This window comes from Ailuropoda melanoleuca, chromosome 2 (assembly GCF_002007445.2).
Source record: "Ailuropoda melanoleuca isolate Jingjing chromosome 2, ASM200744v2, whole genome shotgun sequence".
Taxonomy (NCBI): Eukaryota; Metazoa; Chordata; class Mammalia; order Carnivora; family Ursidae; genus Ailuropoda; species Ailuropoda melanoleuca.
The window spans coordinates 50,320,690-50,338,864 of record NC_048219.1 but is presented as its reverse complement, the minus strand read 5'-3'; the positions used below and the strand labels follow the sequence as shown (position 1 = coordinate 50,338,864).

General features: G+C 38.4%; 1 protein-coding gene across 1 annotated transcript in view; it reads right to left on the bottom strand.

Annotated features, from left to right (window-relative positions):
* Nucleotides 1-236: 236 nt before the first annotated feature.
* PTGFR (prostaglandin F receptor) overlaps nt 237-18,175 on the bottom strand; it is a 46,638-nt gene continuing 28,699 nt past the window's right edge. Inside the window, exon 3 of the mRNA XM_011228127.3 lies at nt 237-3,650. Coding sequence (XP_011226429.1) covers nt 3,348-3,650 — 303 coding nt within the window. The 3' untranslated portion in view covers nt 237-3,347. The remainder of the gene's footprint in view (nt 3,651-18,175) is intronic.

Here is an 18,175-nt window from a genome sequence, read left to right as displayed (position 1 = left end):
ATGTGTATTCCCATCTTTCATATTCTGACCTTCATTTATTAATTTGGAGCAATGAGGGTGATACAGGCAAAGCTAGCAGCAAATTTCACAAAAAGTTCATCTATGTGTTTAGCAAGTGCTCTTATCTGGGATCTAAATTCAGATTAGACACAAAACTAAAGCAGATTTTTCTTTTAAAGACTGAAAATGACCAAACAAGACCATTTATTGCATAAGACAGATATACCGTGTGTGTGTGTGTGTGTCTGTGTGTGTGTGTGTGTGTGCGCGCGCGTTTGAGTTAACTTTTAGGTATTTTGCATTTCAGCAATACAAATAATTAAAAGGAACTTTCAGCCTTTAAGAAAAAATTTAGGATATTTCTGTCACTTAGTTAAATCCTCAGTAAAGAGTATGATACATTGGGATGCACCTACAACTAATTGCGAGTCAGCGTTACCCGTCTTCGTATTCCTAATCATAAAAACCTCTATGCTGTTGGCTTTTTTTGGTCTCAGTTTTAAATTCAGTAACAAAAGAAAAAACCTGGCACTTGCAAGTCATTTGCCCGGAATAATAAATTTCCCAGGAGTAATATGATCAAATAGTATGTGAAGTTGATTAGATAGTACTTTACTCAACGAGAAGGGCAATTCGATTGCTTTGATGGCCTAATTATAAATTTTAAAACAGAGCTTAAAATTTCAAAATTGGTTAACCTGATGAACACTCTTTGTATTACTTATTTCCAGTAATTGGAACAAGCGTATTTTCACTTGGAACATTTCTATGTAAGTTGTTGATGGATGCTACGCTCTATTATTCAACAAATAATAAGATGCCAAACTACATGGAAATATATATAGTAACAGAAAAAATTCGGACGTCAGGTATATGCATATTGTGTTCACTTTATTTCATTTTCCTTGGACGAAAGGCCTAACACAATGTAAACACATATTCTTTTACTACCTTCTTATTTTTTTACATTTTTGGTGTCTTCTTCTTGGGTTTAACCTCATTATAAAACCAACTTAGTTCCCCTAAACCTGTGCTCAGATAATAAAGAGAATCCTTCCAGGATATGCAGAGAGTGACTGCCCTGTCGTTCCCTAACACCTTACACGCCCATGCATTCCCATGTATCGTAGGGTCACAATATCTCCTCAGCACGGATACACGTGGCCAGGGTGACATCACGGCAATAGAGCAACCATGATGCTATGTACATAGAAGCCTTAAGGAGAAGAGGCCTGGAGCCCTGAATGAAAGTTTCTCTGCATGCCTTTCCCAGGTCACAATACATAGAAATGTTTGCTGCAGGATGAGGAAGGATAAAACTGGTTCCTTGTACCTCAGCTCCCAGGACACCAACACTCTCTCAAATAGCTGCGGGAAATAAATGTCTCCTCTAAGCCATCTAAATGTTTGGGTTTTAAGTGCTCTTGAAACACATGAGAACACTCATGTAATGTAACAGCAATCACAAATTGCAATGGCTTTTTTAAAATTATATACACTGGATATTTAAATATACATATACACACATATATATACCAAAATAACCAGTATGGAATTGTCATTTTAAATAAAAATGCACAAAAACTGCAATTCCATGCTCATTTTGCATAAAAAAAAAACTCTTGTCTGTAACTCAATTTGGCAAGTATTTTATGAGCATCTACTATGTGTTTTATCTATGAGAATAACCTAATTTTTTGTGATTCATCATTTACCGGTCTTAAATTAAGAATATCATGTGCCCCTCTGTGTGTGTGTGTGTGTGTGTGTGTGTGTGTGTGTGTGTTTCCCCTCTTTAAATTACCTGGAAAAAGTGGTTTCCTTTAAATCTTCATTGAGGTTATTTGCTTAATTTCTTTTAATTTTTTCATAAGAATTTACCAAAATTCACAAAAGTTGGCAACACCTTGCAATGTATATTACCAGTCAAAAGCAAAATTTGTGAAAGTAATAATTTAAGTCTAGCTGAAACATATAGATTTCCTGGAGAATGTGTCTCACAGAGAAGGTTAATTTTTAAATGCACCACAGGTAATGAAAGCAAAAATTTTACAGAAATATGTTGCCTTACTATAAAGCAGAACTACCTACTCTAGGTTCTGATAGCCCCAGGACATTTTCAATGATCACTAAAATTTGGAGGGTTGAATTCTACAAAGAAGCAAAGAAGTCTAAAGTATTACTGGGAAAATTGGGGAGAGATATTATCCCCTGATCTCTTGGTTACCCATAGTAATGATTGCCAAGTCCCTGACTAGTTGCCAATTTTCCCCTTGACACAGGTAACATAGTCTGTAGAAGACGCTGTCTTACAGAGTTAATGAACTAGCCTTCAACAGAGACTTTGTGTGTGTGTGTGTGTGTGTGTGTGTGTGCGTGTGTGTAGAAAGCACAAACACACTAGCTGCAGATAGTCTTTGAATATTATATATAGATCGTGTTTCTTTTGTTCTCTAATGTAGAAATGACAGTTCAAAGTAGAGCTCCTTTGCCAACATGCTTGTACTATCACAGGGGTTAAGTTCTGTTTGTTTGCATTATCCATGGCAGAGCTTCATAGGAACTGCTCTAAGGCAAATCACCTGTATATGTGCTGGGATAGGGCCTTTGCTTCTCTAAAAATTATTTAATGTGCACTAGAATTTTCAGAGGAAAAGGAGATTATGTGAAAACTGGGTAAATCTATGACTCACACAAAAAAACCTTCAAACAACAATTTACCTTCACAATAATACATGCCAATCAGTCATATTTGTCAAAATGACAAGGATAGACTCATTCTAAGGAGGCTCGAGAGGTCAGGCAACCTGATGGCCGCACCTGGTGTCATGGAGGTCATTACAACAAGCCACAGTGAATCCCACGACACATGACCACACACACATTGACTGAAGCTACATAATGAGCAGTATAACAGGCCAGACCCAACGGTGAGGGTGCTCCACTTCACCGAGCCTCGTTTATCAGGAACAGCTGCAGAGCAATGACCTCCAAACAACTATTTCACTGTGCAGGTAAGTAAGAAGATGCTCTTTGACAAATAGGACATGCAAATGCTTTAGGCTTCAACAGAGTCACTCATTCCAAAAGCGTGAATAACACAAATAAACCCAATTCTTTTTTCAGTGTGACTCCCATGGCATTATCTCATCATGTTTACCTCCAGTTGACAAAAACAAGTGAAAAGCTGCAATCGTACAGTGAATTGAACAAATTCCAACAGCCGAATCTGACCAGGTGTAACTGTGGAGGTCTGAACTTTCTTTCCAGTTAGGCTTTCTATCTCTATCCAATCAACTGAAATATTTACAAAACTTTCCTGAATGTTGTCCTAGACCTACACTGCCTTACTGTCCAATTAAACCAGGTGCTTGCGGATTTATTTTCTCTGCAACTGGGGACTCAGAAATAGCAGCCACCTTTAAGGAATTTTTAATGGAGCTGAGCTCCCACATGTGCAGACTGATGACATGCACCCCACAGCAGCGTCTGGCAAGTTTGTAGAGATTCTTAAGGACCGCCTTCCGCAGAAGAATATACACCCAGGGATCTAAGATTTGATTCCATGTTGCCATTCGGAGAGCGAAAAGTGTTGTTTCACAGGTCTCCAGAGACTGATCTCCATTTATTCCAATGTTGGCCATTGTCACCTGCAAAACAAGCAAAATAACAAAATCCATTGATACAGATATATTCTTGGCCCTATAGTTGTTTAACTTAAGTAGCTAGGCTACATGGTATCCATTTCACTTTCCACAAAGTGATGTTATTTTGCAAAATACTGACAAAAAGAAATGAACAGTAGCAGAAACATTGATGTAGACATCTGGATCCTTTGAGCTCAAACTGATATTAGAACTACAAAAATGATAACTTATATGGGAAGTCGAATTGAACCACCCCAGAGAGGACAAACACTGATACGAGCAACCGACTTTGTCTTACTTTTGGGAATAGTAAGTTCACAGCCAACACACATGTGTATGTTTCCATGAAAAAAAACTAAAGTTTTTTATGTAAATAAATTAAAGTACAGATAAACTACAGATAGAGATAAACTATAGATAAGAGATTTTCAGAATGAATTCAGAGCATCTGATATGATTTGCACATGGATATGATATTGTTCCAGAATATTACTTTTAGAGTTTTCTGCTTGGTAACTATAATACCAATTTCTTCTTATTTCATATTCCCTTTTCTGCATCCCTCACCCTTGCCTTAATTTGGTTAAAATATTTAAAAAATGCAATGGAATTTTCAAAGGGTTTTGAGGAAATGACTCCTCTCTACACTACTGCTGAGTTAACAATAACAATATTTCTGAAAACTTTAATACAATGGCATCCATTAGTAAAGGATTCCAAAGTGGTTTCTTGTCACTCAAAAAAACAGGATCTTGCTGTCCATGCAAATTCCTTGGGAAATGGCTCTTTGTATATTCTATGGAAAATTCAGTTAATTAGCCTGACACCTCTAAACACAGCACTAAGATGAGAGAGAAATAATGAAGTCAAAGAAGCATATGGGAAGAAGAGATGATGTTCATTGCTGGTTTTGCAAAAAGCAAAATGGGTAGATGGTGAAATAAAATATCCATTCATTTGGGCCATGTAATACAATTATACCATTGTTACGGTCACCAAAATTAATAAATCTGCCAGGCCACTTTACTCATAGATAACAGTTTTATTCTGGAAATCATTCTATACATCCTCTACCGTAAGTCTATGTATATCTGTGGGCCACTGTCAGGACTCCAGTGGCTGTTCACATTTAAAAGCAGTGGTAAATTTTTAAATTATGCATTTGCTCCTCTGAGTAATCATAAAAGTAAATTACTCTAGATCTCACTCATATGTGGAATCTAAAACGAACAAACATGGGAGGGGGTGGGGGACTGGGATAGGCCAGTGATGGGTATTAAGGAGGGCACATATTGCATGGTGCACTGGGTGTTATATGCAAGTAATGAATCACGGAACATTGCATCAAAAACTGGGGATGTACTGTATGGTGACTAACATAACAAAATAAATATTATTAGGGGCTCCTGGGTGGCACAGCGGTTAAGCGTCTGCCTTCGGCTCAGGGCGTGATCCCGGCGTTATGGGATCGAGCCCCACATCAGGCTCCTCTGCTATAAGCCTGCTTCTTCCTCTCCCACTCCCCCCTGCTTGTGTTCCCTCTCTCCCTGGCTGTCTCTATCTCTGTCGAATAAATAAATAAAATCTTTAAAAAATAATAAATAAATATTATTAAAAATAATAAAAAAAATAAAAACATAACTAAAATGAACAAACAACAACAACTACTAAACTCACAGATACAGAGAACAGACTGGTGCTTGCCACAGGTGGGGGAATTTTGTGGTGACGTTAACTACACTTATTGTGGTGATCATTTTGCAATATACACAAATATCAAATCATTATGTTGTACACCGGAAAGTAATACAATGTTATATGTCAGTTTTACCTCATAAATCAATCTGTAAGTGAGTCGCTTTGGAGTGTTTACTATATCCAGGTATCATGCTAGATACTAGAGAGGCAGAGATGAATATTTAGAGAAATCCCATCTAACATATGACATATGTTTCTTATTTATCTAGTTCTTATTTCTATCTCTCACACTAACATAGAATCTTCTTGAAAGCTTCTATTTTTCTCTGATTAGTTCTCTGCTGCATCCCCAGCACCTGACATACAGTAGGATAGTCAATATTGGTTGAATGAATTAAATGAATGAAGTCCCTATGGGAGAGCCCAACAAGAACACAAACAGTTAAATGTTGTAGCATAACACAGGCATAGGAAAGATGGCATAGGCAGGGCACCTGACATACAGTAGGATAGTCAATATTGGTTGAATGAATTAAATGAATGAAGTCCCTATGAGAGAGCCCAACAAGAACACAAACAGTTAAATGTTGTAGCATAACACAGGCATAGGAAAGATGGCATAGGCAGGGCTATTTACTGACACATGATCTCAGGTGTTTTCATTGAAATTTTTAAGTTTTTGTAATTTTTCTAGCACATCAAAACTTGAAATTTTTAAGTTTTTGTAATTTTTCTAGCACATCAAAACTTCAGTTTTTTATGGTGATTCTGTTGCAGTTCGTCTGAATTTTCCTTGGCACTATTTTTTTTAAGGAGATTTAAATGAATACATAATCAAAACTATTTCTGGTGGATGTCCAACTTCTTTATACACCAATTTCTAGAATTTTATCAACATCTACTTTCATATGAACAATGTCTCTGACAATTATACACCGTTCTCATCTAGTCACTGAAGCAGGTGTTTTCACACGTGGTTTTCTTATTCTAAGAAGTGGACCATTCCTTCCCTCCTTTCTGTCAACACAGAACACTAGTTCAGAGGTGACTTAGGGGAATGATAGGGTACCCAGAAGTACAATCCACTGATTTGCAAGTTACTGTCCCTTATAATAGTATCATCCACACACTGATCTTGGGTCTGACACTTCAATAACCACAGAGATTGGGGCCATTTGTGAATACGCAGTTACAACCCAGCCTTATTGGATAGTGAAAAAGTCCCATCTGGAAGCTTTGCCAAGGGACTGTTCCATTCCATCTCCATGTTTGAGGAGACTGGCGACTAAGGAACTAGGTATAGAAGATGGATTTTTAAATGCCACAGCACCTGTGAGTATCTCTAAATGAGAAATTTCATTGTATTTTTTAAAGATAATATGTATTCATTTGAGAGAGAAAGAGAGAGCATGAGCAAGGGGTGGGGTGAGGCAGAGGCAGAAGGAGAGGCAGACTCCCTGCTGAGCAGGGTCCCAGGACCCTGAGATCATGACCTGAGCCAAAGGCAGATGCTTAACTTACTGAGACACCCAGGTACCCTGAGAAACTTCATTTTAATTGAATTGCAGTGGCAGTTTTGGAAAAGGAACCTTACATAAATTACTGAAGCCATCTCAACTAAACAGGTGACTTTTAGAGTTAAATATATTTGTGATGATTTAACCATATAGCATTTGTGAAATAGAATATTTTATCTCTGCAATAGTGGACTGCAAGAAACTTCAGGGAAAAAAATTACTCTTACACAAATCCAGAAATAGAGGTTTAAAAAAAACTGTAAAAAATTGAAATATAGAGGTTTCTAAAAAGATACTTCTTTACAACTATGATTTTTCCCATACTTTAAATTGTATAAATGTCTACTCCATTAAATATAAAAGGTAACAATATTTCAGTCATTTCCCATTTACTGACTACTCATTAAAATTTTTAAAACAGTATTTTGAACATGGTAGGTGACTTAGAGATAAGGAAGACAAAAATACTACAATGGGGGGAGGACAAGAGCATATGGTATTTGTTGTACCCCAGCTGTAGAATTGCTGCCTAATGTTGCCCACCCCCGAAGTATAGATCAGTGTTCAAAATACAAACACTTGTACAGAGCAACTTTTCATTTTCTACTGGATGTATTGATAGAAGACTAACCAATGACCCAGTTGACAGCACATTCCTGCTTCTGAGGAAAGACTCTGAAAGTTACAAAGAAATGAGAAAACAGGGCATGCTGTATAGATACCACCCCCTTTGGAATGGGACAATCCCAACCATGATACTTTACGTGCATCTTTGTTCCTTCACACCAGCTGAAGAAACGATATATAAAATGAACAGCGGGAAAAATTTCAAACTAAACAGTACATAGAGAAGAAAAAATGTATTACACCTGAGAAATCAAAAAGGTCATCAAAATCAAGAGGGTTCATTTGTAGAATCCACGTATTTTCATTTGCAATTCCAGTCTCTTCTCCCAGGCCTGCATTTTTTTTTTTGAGTCTGTTTAGTGGGAAGATTTATGCCAGAACTCCCAGGAATAACCATCCATATGGTCCTCAGCTACTAGTACTTACAAAATAATGCTGTAATCCCTTTTCCCGACACTTAAGGGAATAAAATACAGTCATTTATCCCAGAATACCAAATATAAAATATACATATATATAAAATATATATACCAAATGTAAAATAAATAAAATGTATATATGTTATGTTGCATGTGATCACTTCTTTAAGAAAACCTACAGAAAATGTAAAATAAATACAATCAAAAGGTGTACGTTAAAATAAATTATTCCTAACTGAATGACAACAAACTACACAGTTAAGAGAACATCCTTATGACAAACTGCAGACCCCTCATAGAACTTGACCACTATGAAAACACAGGCCAGCACGAGTCCACAAGAACTGGTCATTCCAACAGTTATGGGATCCTCAATCATGGGAAAGGCAGAAAGCCTCCTGTAGACCAGAACATGCCATGTAGGAGTGAGAGACACAGCCATGAATACTAACCACAGAAGCTAGAGCTGAGTATTTCCCTGTGCTAGGAAGCCTCTTTTTATATATAGGTCAAATAATCTTCCTAAAAGCCCTGTGACATATGTATTGTTACCTGCATCTTACAGATAAGGAAAGTATGGTTCAGCAAGATAAGGGACCAGTCCATGGGAAGCGTCAGAGCCTGTCCAGGGCCTGTCCTTCTAATGACTACACTAGACTGGGCTACAGGCCCTGCAGCAGACTTGCTCAATCTTCTTAACAAACATCACCCAGAAAGAGTGGAGAAAGCCTTCGGAGGAGTGGGACACACTATGGGAAGCACTTGCCTGAAGGAAGAGAGACCTTAGAGAAACCACACCTAGGGAAGGACACCATTAGAATCTATTTCAGATTCCTGGCCCTGTTCCTTCCACTTCCCCTGCCAACATCCCCACTGACCCTGAGGCAGTGCTGGGATGGAAGGAGAAAACTGCAGAACTGAGGCCCTGGTCCCATCGTAAAAATGCCTAAAGAAGCCGTTCTCTTTCTCCCTTCAGGTTAACACAGATACACACCTTGCCCCTAAGTTAGGCCAAGGATGACATGACATGGGCAACTAAACAAGATTTAGGATTGATGTCTCCTACTCAGAGGGATCCAGGGAATTCTGTTCAAGTTTCTTAGCCCAAAGCTAGAGATGATATCGAGTGGAAACAATTATGTGTTCATGGGATCACTACCACCAAGGTACAAGTTCATACTTCAGAAAGTAAAGCAGGAATGTAACTGAAGGGATTCTAAGAGCAAAAGGAGACACAATATGCTTCACTTATTATAAACACAGAATTCTACGTCGCCTCACATGAGAAGACACAATCTCAAAATCTTAGAGAAAGCAGGAAACTTTCCTTCACCCATTCCAGTCCTCTTTACAAAGCAGAAATTCCTTGCAGGTGTCTTTATGTAACTAGTGGAAAAGACTAAGCACAACTCATGGGAGAATCTCTTCTATTTAAATCGTGTGAGTTGTTGGGGCGTCTGTATGGCCCCTCAGTTAAGTGTCCAACTCTTGATTTCAACTCATGATCTCAGGGTCATGAGATCAAGCTCCGAGTCAGGCTCCATGCTGAGCATGGAGCCTGCTTAAGATGTTCTCTAACCCTCTCCCCTGCCCCTCCCCCCCATGCCTGCACACACTCTCTCTCTAAAAATAATTTAAGGGGCGCCTGCTCAGGGCGTGATCCTGGCGTTATGGGATCGAGCCCCACATCAGGCTCCTCCGCTATGAGCCTGCTTCTTCCTCTCCCACTCCCCCTGCTTGTTGTTCCCTCTCTCACTGGCTGTCTCTATCTCTGTCAAATAAATAAATAAAATCTTTAAAAAAATAAAAAATAAAAATAATTAAAAAAAATAAACTCTGTGAGTTGTTGAACATTCTCTATCACCATGAGCTGAAATTTACATATTCTAGTTTCGGTCTCGAGAGCATCATGGAGTAAGCGATGTCAGCTTTTCACGTACTTTAAAAAGAACACTACCTTCTATCTATTTCTCCACTTCTTCTACTGCTCCTCATACAAAATGTCTTGCAAATGCCTGGCTGTCCACCTCTTATATACTAGTTTCTCAAGCTTCCTTTAAAAAAAAATGCACTGGTCAAAAATAAAACTTACGCTCTCTGTGTAGTCAAACAATGACAGGTCTCAGTGAAACAATCATTTCTTAAAATCCAGACAAACCTCTCCTATCTGTGCCTCCAGAATTATCTCAGCTAGTTTCTCCCTGGAATAGATCCTAGTTCCCAGGTCATTACAGGAAATAAGCTTCTTTCTTATTAGATGTACTCCTGGTGAACATGTGCAGCAAGACAACTTTCATATTTCCCTGCTTGTTTCCAAATTATTCAGACTCATATGTATGGATGTATAAATATTTAGACATAAATATGCACAGTTACAGTCCCATCTCTGTGACTCCCTCTTAGTGGGTTTGCTTTGTGGTATAAACATCAAATTCTGGAGCCTCAGATATCAAACCCAGGGCAGGAGCCCTGTACATGTTCCTTGATCCACTCCTATGATGTCTCTCAAACCCACACCCCGCCTTCTCAAGTTTGCTGTCTCATCACTTAAAAACCAGACCATTCTATTACGGGCTCCTAATTGGTTGTCCAGACACAATTTACTTATTCACTTATCTTATTTCAACTTGTTCATTGTATTTGTCAAATAGTTCATAAATGCCACAACATGTCATTTTCCCTGTCATTTCCTCACCAGGAAGGACCCGTCTAAATCCTCCACATTTCCCATCCCATCTTCTCCAGGAAGCCTTCCCTAATCTCTCTACAGCTCATAATCTCTCATTCTACACTCCCATCACACTTACCACCATTTCACTGGCATTGATGGACACTGTATCAGTACCACGTGTAAAATATATTATAATGAGAAAATGTCAGCATAATGGTCCTTCAATTATAATAAGTACCTTATGTCTTTAACTTCTTCAAATCTTTCTCCTCTACTTTTGACAGGATAATTGGGAAAAGACTCTCACAGTTGAGATGAGAAAGACAAGAAGAAACAGGTAGTTTCAAGCACAAAAATTTGGAGGGTTAAGCAGAAAGCAGGCCAGGCAGCTCCAGATTCAAGAAGACAAGGATTTAAGGTGAAAAGGAAGAGAAGTAAATGAAAGCTTATGTGGACTCGTGTTTCAAAGACAGCCTCTGGCTCTGAGACCATTCATCTCTAGCCTGCCCAGAGTGCTTATGTAATTAAAATTAAAAGAACCTGCTACAATTAAAGTTAGTTTAAAATTTTTAACTTTTTAAGGTGATAAGTCAAACATTTATTTTACTGTTTAGGGAAGGGTCCCTAATCTCTGGTCAAAACTGAAAATCATGGTGGAGGGTAAAGAACAGAGGTACAGATGCAGAGATTCCTTCCTGGCCAGATTCCAGAAGGGTTTTGGGGGCCTGGAAAGGGTGGAGGTTTAGGGGAGGGATACATTCAAAACGCTACAACAGAGATTTCTCTATTTTAGAGGTCCTAATCTGGGCTAAAGGGCTTCTGCCATCCCTGCACCTCCTGCATAATAAGTTATTAGACTCAACAGCTAACACTGATTAGTCAGTGAGTTTGATTTCGCTCTAGAAAAGTTTTGGCCTACCTACAGCTGGCCATTGACTGTTCCTCTCAGTGTGTGACAGCTCCAGCCACTGGGGAGAGGCAGGAAGAAAAGACCAGCCCACTGAGGTGACTTAGGCACCACAGGAGTATTCCTTTGCCCTAATCCGTTTTCAAGAAAGGAGAGAAAGGGAAGAGAAAAGTCCTGTTGGCACTTCATATACTTTAACTATTTCATCCTCACAAAACTCCCAGGGATAGTTACTATTTTTCTGATACTGCAAATAAGAATACAAAATCACAAAGACACTAACTTGCCCAAGTTCACACTGCTGGTAAATGGCAGAGGCAGGATTTAAACCCATCTACTTGGCTTCAAAGCTTCTGACCTTTTATTAAACCATTCCCAGTAATGAGACCAATAATTGTATGTTATATTTATGAACAAGATGATAAATAGAAAATAATAACAAACATTATGAGTACTTACTATGTTCCAGACACTGTTTTATTTATTTTTGAAAGATTTTATTTATTTATTTGACAGAGAGAGAGCACAAGCAGGGGAAGTGGCAGAGGGAAGAAAGAAGCAGGTTCCCCACTAAGCAGGGAGTCTGATGCAGGGCTCAATCCCAGGACCCTGAGATCATGACCCGAGCCAAAGGCAAACGTTTTAACGGACCGAGCCACCCAGGCACTCCCAGGCACTGTTTTGAAACAGTATTATCCTTATGTCAAGATGAAGGTGCTGAAACATGGAGAAAGAACTTAAGTAACTTGCCCAAGGTCACAGAACTAAAAAGTCAGGATTTGAAGAGCTGGAGATGGTGAGTGAGGATGCATGTGTTGGTCTCCTGGGCATTAGATCTCATTCTTTTTTTTTTTTTTTTCATTTTTTCCATTTTATTTTTTATTTTTTTTATAATAATTTTTTATTATGTTATGTTAGTCACCATACAGTACATCCCTAGTTTTTGATGTAAAGTTCCATGATTCATTACTTGTGTATAACACCCAGTGCACCATGAAATACGTCCCCTCCTAGAAGAAAGGGAAGAAGGAAGGGGGGGTAAATAGTAGATCTCATTCTTAACTCGCTAGGTTTCTATTTCTTTCTGCCCATATTTGGTGTTCTTTCTAGCTGATTCTAGCACTTTTTCGCCCAGTATTTTTATTAATGCACTTTCACTAGTATCTTTTGTTAAAATCAGGACCATAGGCTATTAAATGTGTTGCTCCAAATCTCTTGTGCCCATACATCAGATGTAAGTGACAGGTAGGTCAGTTGGGTCGAGTACCACACAACTGAGGTGTCCTTCAGAAGCATGGCTGTCAAAAAGACACAAGGGCAAAGGAAACCTATCTGTCCTGGAAGGGAAGAATTTTTTTATATTTACTAATAGATATAAAGTGATGCAGACAATAAGACAAAGGTCAGCACCCTTTTTTTTCTTTCTTCATATCTACCCCATGATGAATGGTATAATTTTCAGTTTAGTATCCTCTTTCATCCTTTTGACTGGTCTTCAGATGTCCTTTTGGATCTCATTTATTTTTTTTTTTAATCCACACTTGTAATTGTTATCCTTATTCCATCATTTTTGTTCTTTGGCACTGATGAAAATAAAAAATCAATAGGCAAAAATTTTAGATCTTACAAGAAATCATATATATGAGAATATATGTGTTTGTTTATATGTCCTGCCTTGTTATAAAAGTAGTTTGAGGCATTTTACTTTGAACTATGCTTTTAACAGCCCTGTAAACTCTGGGTCTTTCTAGCTGTGATTATCCACCTCAAACCCATAGCTAAGCTAACAAAATACAGATTATGCTTTAAACATTGGCAGTGATAGATGCCGAAGATATTTTCATCCTGCTTCAGGAACAAAAGACTACTTAGACTGTTGGCAACACTATTTCAACAGCAAAAGCAGGCTATAGCAGGAAAGTGTTTCAGTAAAACAACTGCTCAGTTCAGTAAAACATATTATGTTTTTCCAAAGAGATATTTCCAACTGGCAAAGTTCATTTATTATTACAGAAGTTCAGAAAGAATTTCTGAAGCATTCTCTAAGTTCTAGGACAATAATTCTTTAGTTAATGAGAATTTTTAATAAAATGAGTGTCCCTTTAAAAATAAAAAGATAACCACGATCTATTCTTCAACTGTCTCAGCAGCAGATATCACAGCTCCATCAACCCCATTAAGAAAGACTTTGTCTGTCTTGTGGACTTCTTTATCCTCAGTGCCATGCTCCATCCTTGGTACATAACAGGTATTTGATAAATACCAAATGAAGAAATAAATGAATAAGAAGAAATTTTAGGATCCATGGAGGCCACAAACCATGACTATCGTTTTACACTTAATCGTTTTACACTGTGCGGGGCACTTAGTGGGTGCCTAACTATTAACTGGCATACAATCTTCTCTATAATGCACAAAACTATCCCAATTTACTTCAGTGGTCACATTGCCATCATAAATGAATAGCATTCATCAAGGTCATGATAACATTATGTTCAACATCAAATAGAAGACAGATTAAATGGGTTGTGGGATCTTAAGCAGGGGTAAGGAGGAGATCTTTTTAAATTCATTTTATTTTACTTATTTACTTATTTATTCTGGGTAAGAGATTAAGTTATTTAAAGTGGTAAACGTGGGCCTTGAAAGTTTAACATGAACATGTTACTGATGTATCTTTCTAGTGTGATTTTAGGGATGCAATTATGATGACATTTTTGCATTCCATTAATCATTACTTCCCTCAGGCTTCAAAAAGTCATCATGTACTGCTGTATCAGCATAATAATAATTTAAAAATAATAATGCACTAAATTATTTTGTTAGTTAAGACTGCGAGACCAGCAATCATTGTCTAAAAATCAATTTTATGGGCAACTGGGTGGCGCAGTTGTTAAGCGTCTGCCTTCGGCTCAGGACATGATCCCAGCGTTCTGGGATCAAGCCCCACATCATGCTTCTCTGCTGGGAGCCTGCTTCTTCCTCTCCCACTCCCCCTGCTTGTGTTCCCTCTCTCGCTGGCTGTCTCTGTCAAATAAATAAATAAAATCTTTAAAAAAATCAATTTTACTAAAATATGAAAACTTACTACATTATGCCATCTAGATTTCTATATAAAGATTCCCATAGCTTTTTTTAAAAATCACAAAAATCCAGCTTTAAAATAAAAAGAAAATTTCTACAATGCAGAAAATAGTTATTAGGTAGAGCTGATGTTCTTTCTGAAAAAAAAGTCCTAATTGCCAGATTTCTTTTACCTAAGAATTCACAGTTGCTAATATGAAGGGTATCTGCTGCCACTGTAGCTGAAGCCTAGGGTTTATATGAAAGTATAAGGAAACTTTCGAGAATGCATCAAAGTGGTCTACTAGAAAGGATACATCAACCACAGTATAATTTATCCTTAACAAGGGCTTCACGACCTGGTAAGATCTGGCTTTTACAAAGCAGACCGAGTCCTCCAACTATTTTATGGATAAGTCGTGGTTATTTCTACAATGGACATGAGTTCATTCCATCCCTTTTAATGAGTTACTGTAACCCATGCATGAAATGTCCTCTGATTCACTACTGACCCCATACTTTAGCTTCACTGAAGGCACCTCATTCCCATTCCTCTCACAGATCACGATGTCGGTCATGAGTACCTCCTTGTCATGCTACTGACTGAGATATTGCTCACCGCCTCACTCGTAGCTTGCTAAACAATATATGGTGATCCCCTTCTTTTTCTTTGTCCAATCTCGAGGATCTCTATCATAAAAAGCCGTGGCCTGGCCTCATTCCAATAAAATCACTGTTGTTCATGTCCTGCACCTTGATGTTCAGGAAGACCCTGGATATCTGGGGCAAATGGAGTGTTGGGGCTATAGAAGTTATACAGGTCAACTGGCGCCACACATTTCCATCATTCCTGCTGAAAAACGACACCAAATAGAGCAAAAGGCAACAGCAGCAGCTCATGCCTAGCGGGCTTCAATCATCTCCTGTCAGACTATCTCTAGAAATGAATCATGCCTATAGAAGAGGTTCAGGAATGCTCCTGCCTCCTGGGATCTCAGTATGGTGTTGAATTTGATGCTACATTAACCCTATACTTCAGCAGCCTCTCAGAAAAAAGTATTGGTTGTCTTCAATTTTCTGTCACTGAATATCACTTCGAAATAAAAGTCTAGCAATAATTTTTTAGTTCCAATGAATAACTTAAATTGCGTATAGTTCTTGCTAGTTCTTGCAGTACAGAGTGGGACCTGGGTGGGGTTTTTTTATTTGCTTATATTTGTTTTTTAAAGGCGTATTGTCCATCTGGTATAAACAAGTCTTAGTAACAGGGCACCTGGGTGGCAGTCAGTCAAGCGTTGGACTCTTGACTGCGGCTCAGGCCATGATCTCAGAGTTGTGAGATTGAGCCCCACATTAGGCTCCCCGCTACCCACCCCACCCCCCCTCTTTTAAAAAAAATAATAATAATTAACAGTCCCAGTAACAAACCAATATCAACTATAGTTTTCCTTGGTATAATCATCATGTGACCAATTATTATATAAGCATATTACCTATTCCAGAAGACTGCTTCCAATTTATAACTATTGAATTGGAACAGTTTCTAAGATTTCAAAGCAACAAACAAAATATTGTCATACGACTTTTAGTATTGTGGTATAATAAAGAATCTGGCTGGCCATTGTCCCTGATTCCTGGAAGGGAACCTCTACATGCTTGGAATTTCCTAAATGATGGGTGTGTCTTTATCACTCATGGTGGGTCCCTGGAATCATGGGTGTTTGTACTAATGAGGTGATTCCTGGTGAACCCCTAGATAATTTCAGGATGGGGGAAGGCCATGGTGGAAAGATCCCTCATATAATTATAGATGGTCCCTAACTTATGATGGTTCAACTTAGGATTTTTCAACTTTATGATAGTGAAAAAGCTGTACACATTCAGCAGAAATCATACTTCAAATTTTGAATGTTAATCTTTCCCCAGGCCAGCCATATGCAGTATGAACCTCTTTTGTGATGCTGGGCAGAGAGTGGCAGCGAGCCAAAGCTCCCAGTCAGCCAGTCAATCACCAAGGTAAACAAATGATACACTTACAACTACCCATACAACTGTTCTGTTTTTCAATTTCAGTACAGTATTCAATAAACTACATGAGATATTGAACACTTTATTATAAAATAGGCTATGTGTTAGATAGTTCTACCCAACTGTAGGCTAATGTAAGTGTTCTGAGCATGTTTAAGATAGGTTAGGCCAAGCTATGACTGTCGGTAGGTTAAATGTATTAAAAGTATCTCTGACTTACGATATTCTCAACTTACAGTGGGTATATCAGGATACAATCCCATCATGAAGTCAAGGAAGATCTGTGATGGGTTGGGGCTTTGAGCCACGATATGTTATCCTGACCTCCTGGAGATTGACATGGTCAGTGATTCGATCAATCGTGCGTAGGTAACGAAACCCAATAAAAACTCTGGACACTCAAAGCTTAGGTGAGCTTTCCTGGTTGCTGCTACAGACTGATGTACTGGGAAGGTAAAAACATCCTGAATACATGGAAGCTTGGTGTTGGGGATCCTCCCAGACCTCACCCAATGGGTCTCTTCTTTTGGCTAGCCTGATGGGTATCTTTTACAATAAAGTTGTAATCATGAGTATGGTATTTTCCTGAGTTCTGTGAGTCTTACTAGAGAATTAATAAACCTGAAGAAGTAGTGGGAACTCTGGATTTTGTAGCCAGTTGGTCAGAAAAGCAAGGGGCCTGGGAATCATCAAGCTTGCAGCTAGTGTCTGGACTGGGGGCAGTCTTGAGGGAGACGGTGCCCTTAATCTGTGAAATATGAAATAACTCCAGGCAGTTAGCGTCGGAATTGCATAGTAGGTACCTTGTTACATCTTTAAGCATGTCAGAGTGACAAAAGTGAAGTAAGGCCGGAGGTATTGCAATAGCCCTGGACTGCTTCAGTTTAGGCATCCTGATATTGATCTTGCATGTTGGGACTGGATACCATTTTCATACCATTTAGAAACAGTTGTGAGAATATACATGAACTTTTCAAATAAGCTGTGATGGCTATCCTAAGTATAACTAGCAGCAAAAAAATTCTCAGCATTTTGTTCAAAGTGTAGAGTTTTGATCATACGTTATCTTGGAATTAACTTAACCAGAGATGTAAAGGATCTATATTCTAGAAACTACAAATCACTCTTGAAAGACATTGAAGAAGACACAAAAAGATGGAAAAATATTCCATGCTCATGGATTGGAAGAATTAACATAGTTAAAATGTCCATGCTACCCAGAGCAATCTACCCTTTCAATGCTATCCTGATCAAATTACCAATGACGTTTTTCAAAGAACTGGAACAAACAGCCCTTAAATTTGTGTGGAACTAGAAAAGGCCACGAATCGCCAAGGAAGTGTTGAAAAGGAAAAACAAAGCTGGGGGCATCACAATGCTGGATTTCAAGCTGTACTACAAAGCTGTGATCACAAAAACAGCATGGTACTGGCACAAAAACAGACACATAAGCCAATGGAACAGAATAGAGAACCCAGAAAGGACCCTCTGCTCTTTGGGCAACCAATCTTTGATAAAGCAGGAAAAAAATCCAGTGGAAAAAAGACAGGCTCTTCAATAAATGGTGCTGGGAAAATTGGACAGCTACATGCAAAAGA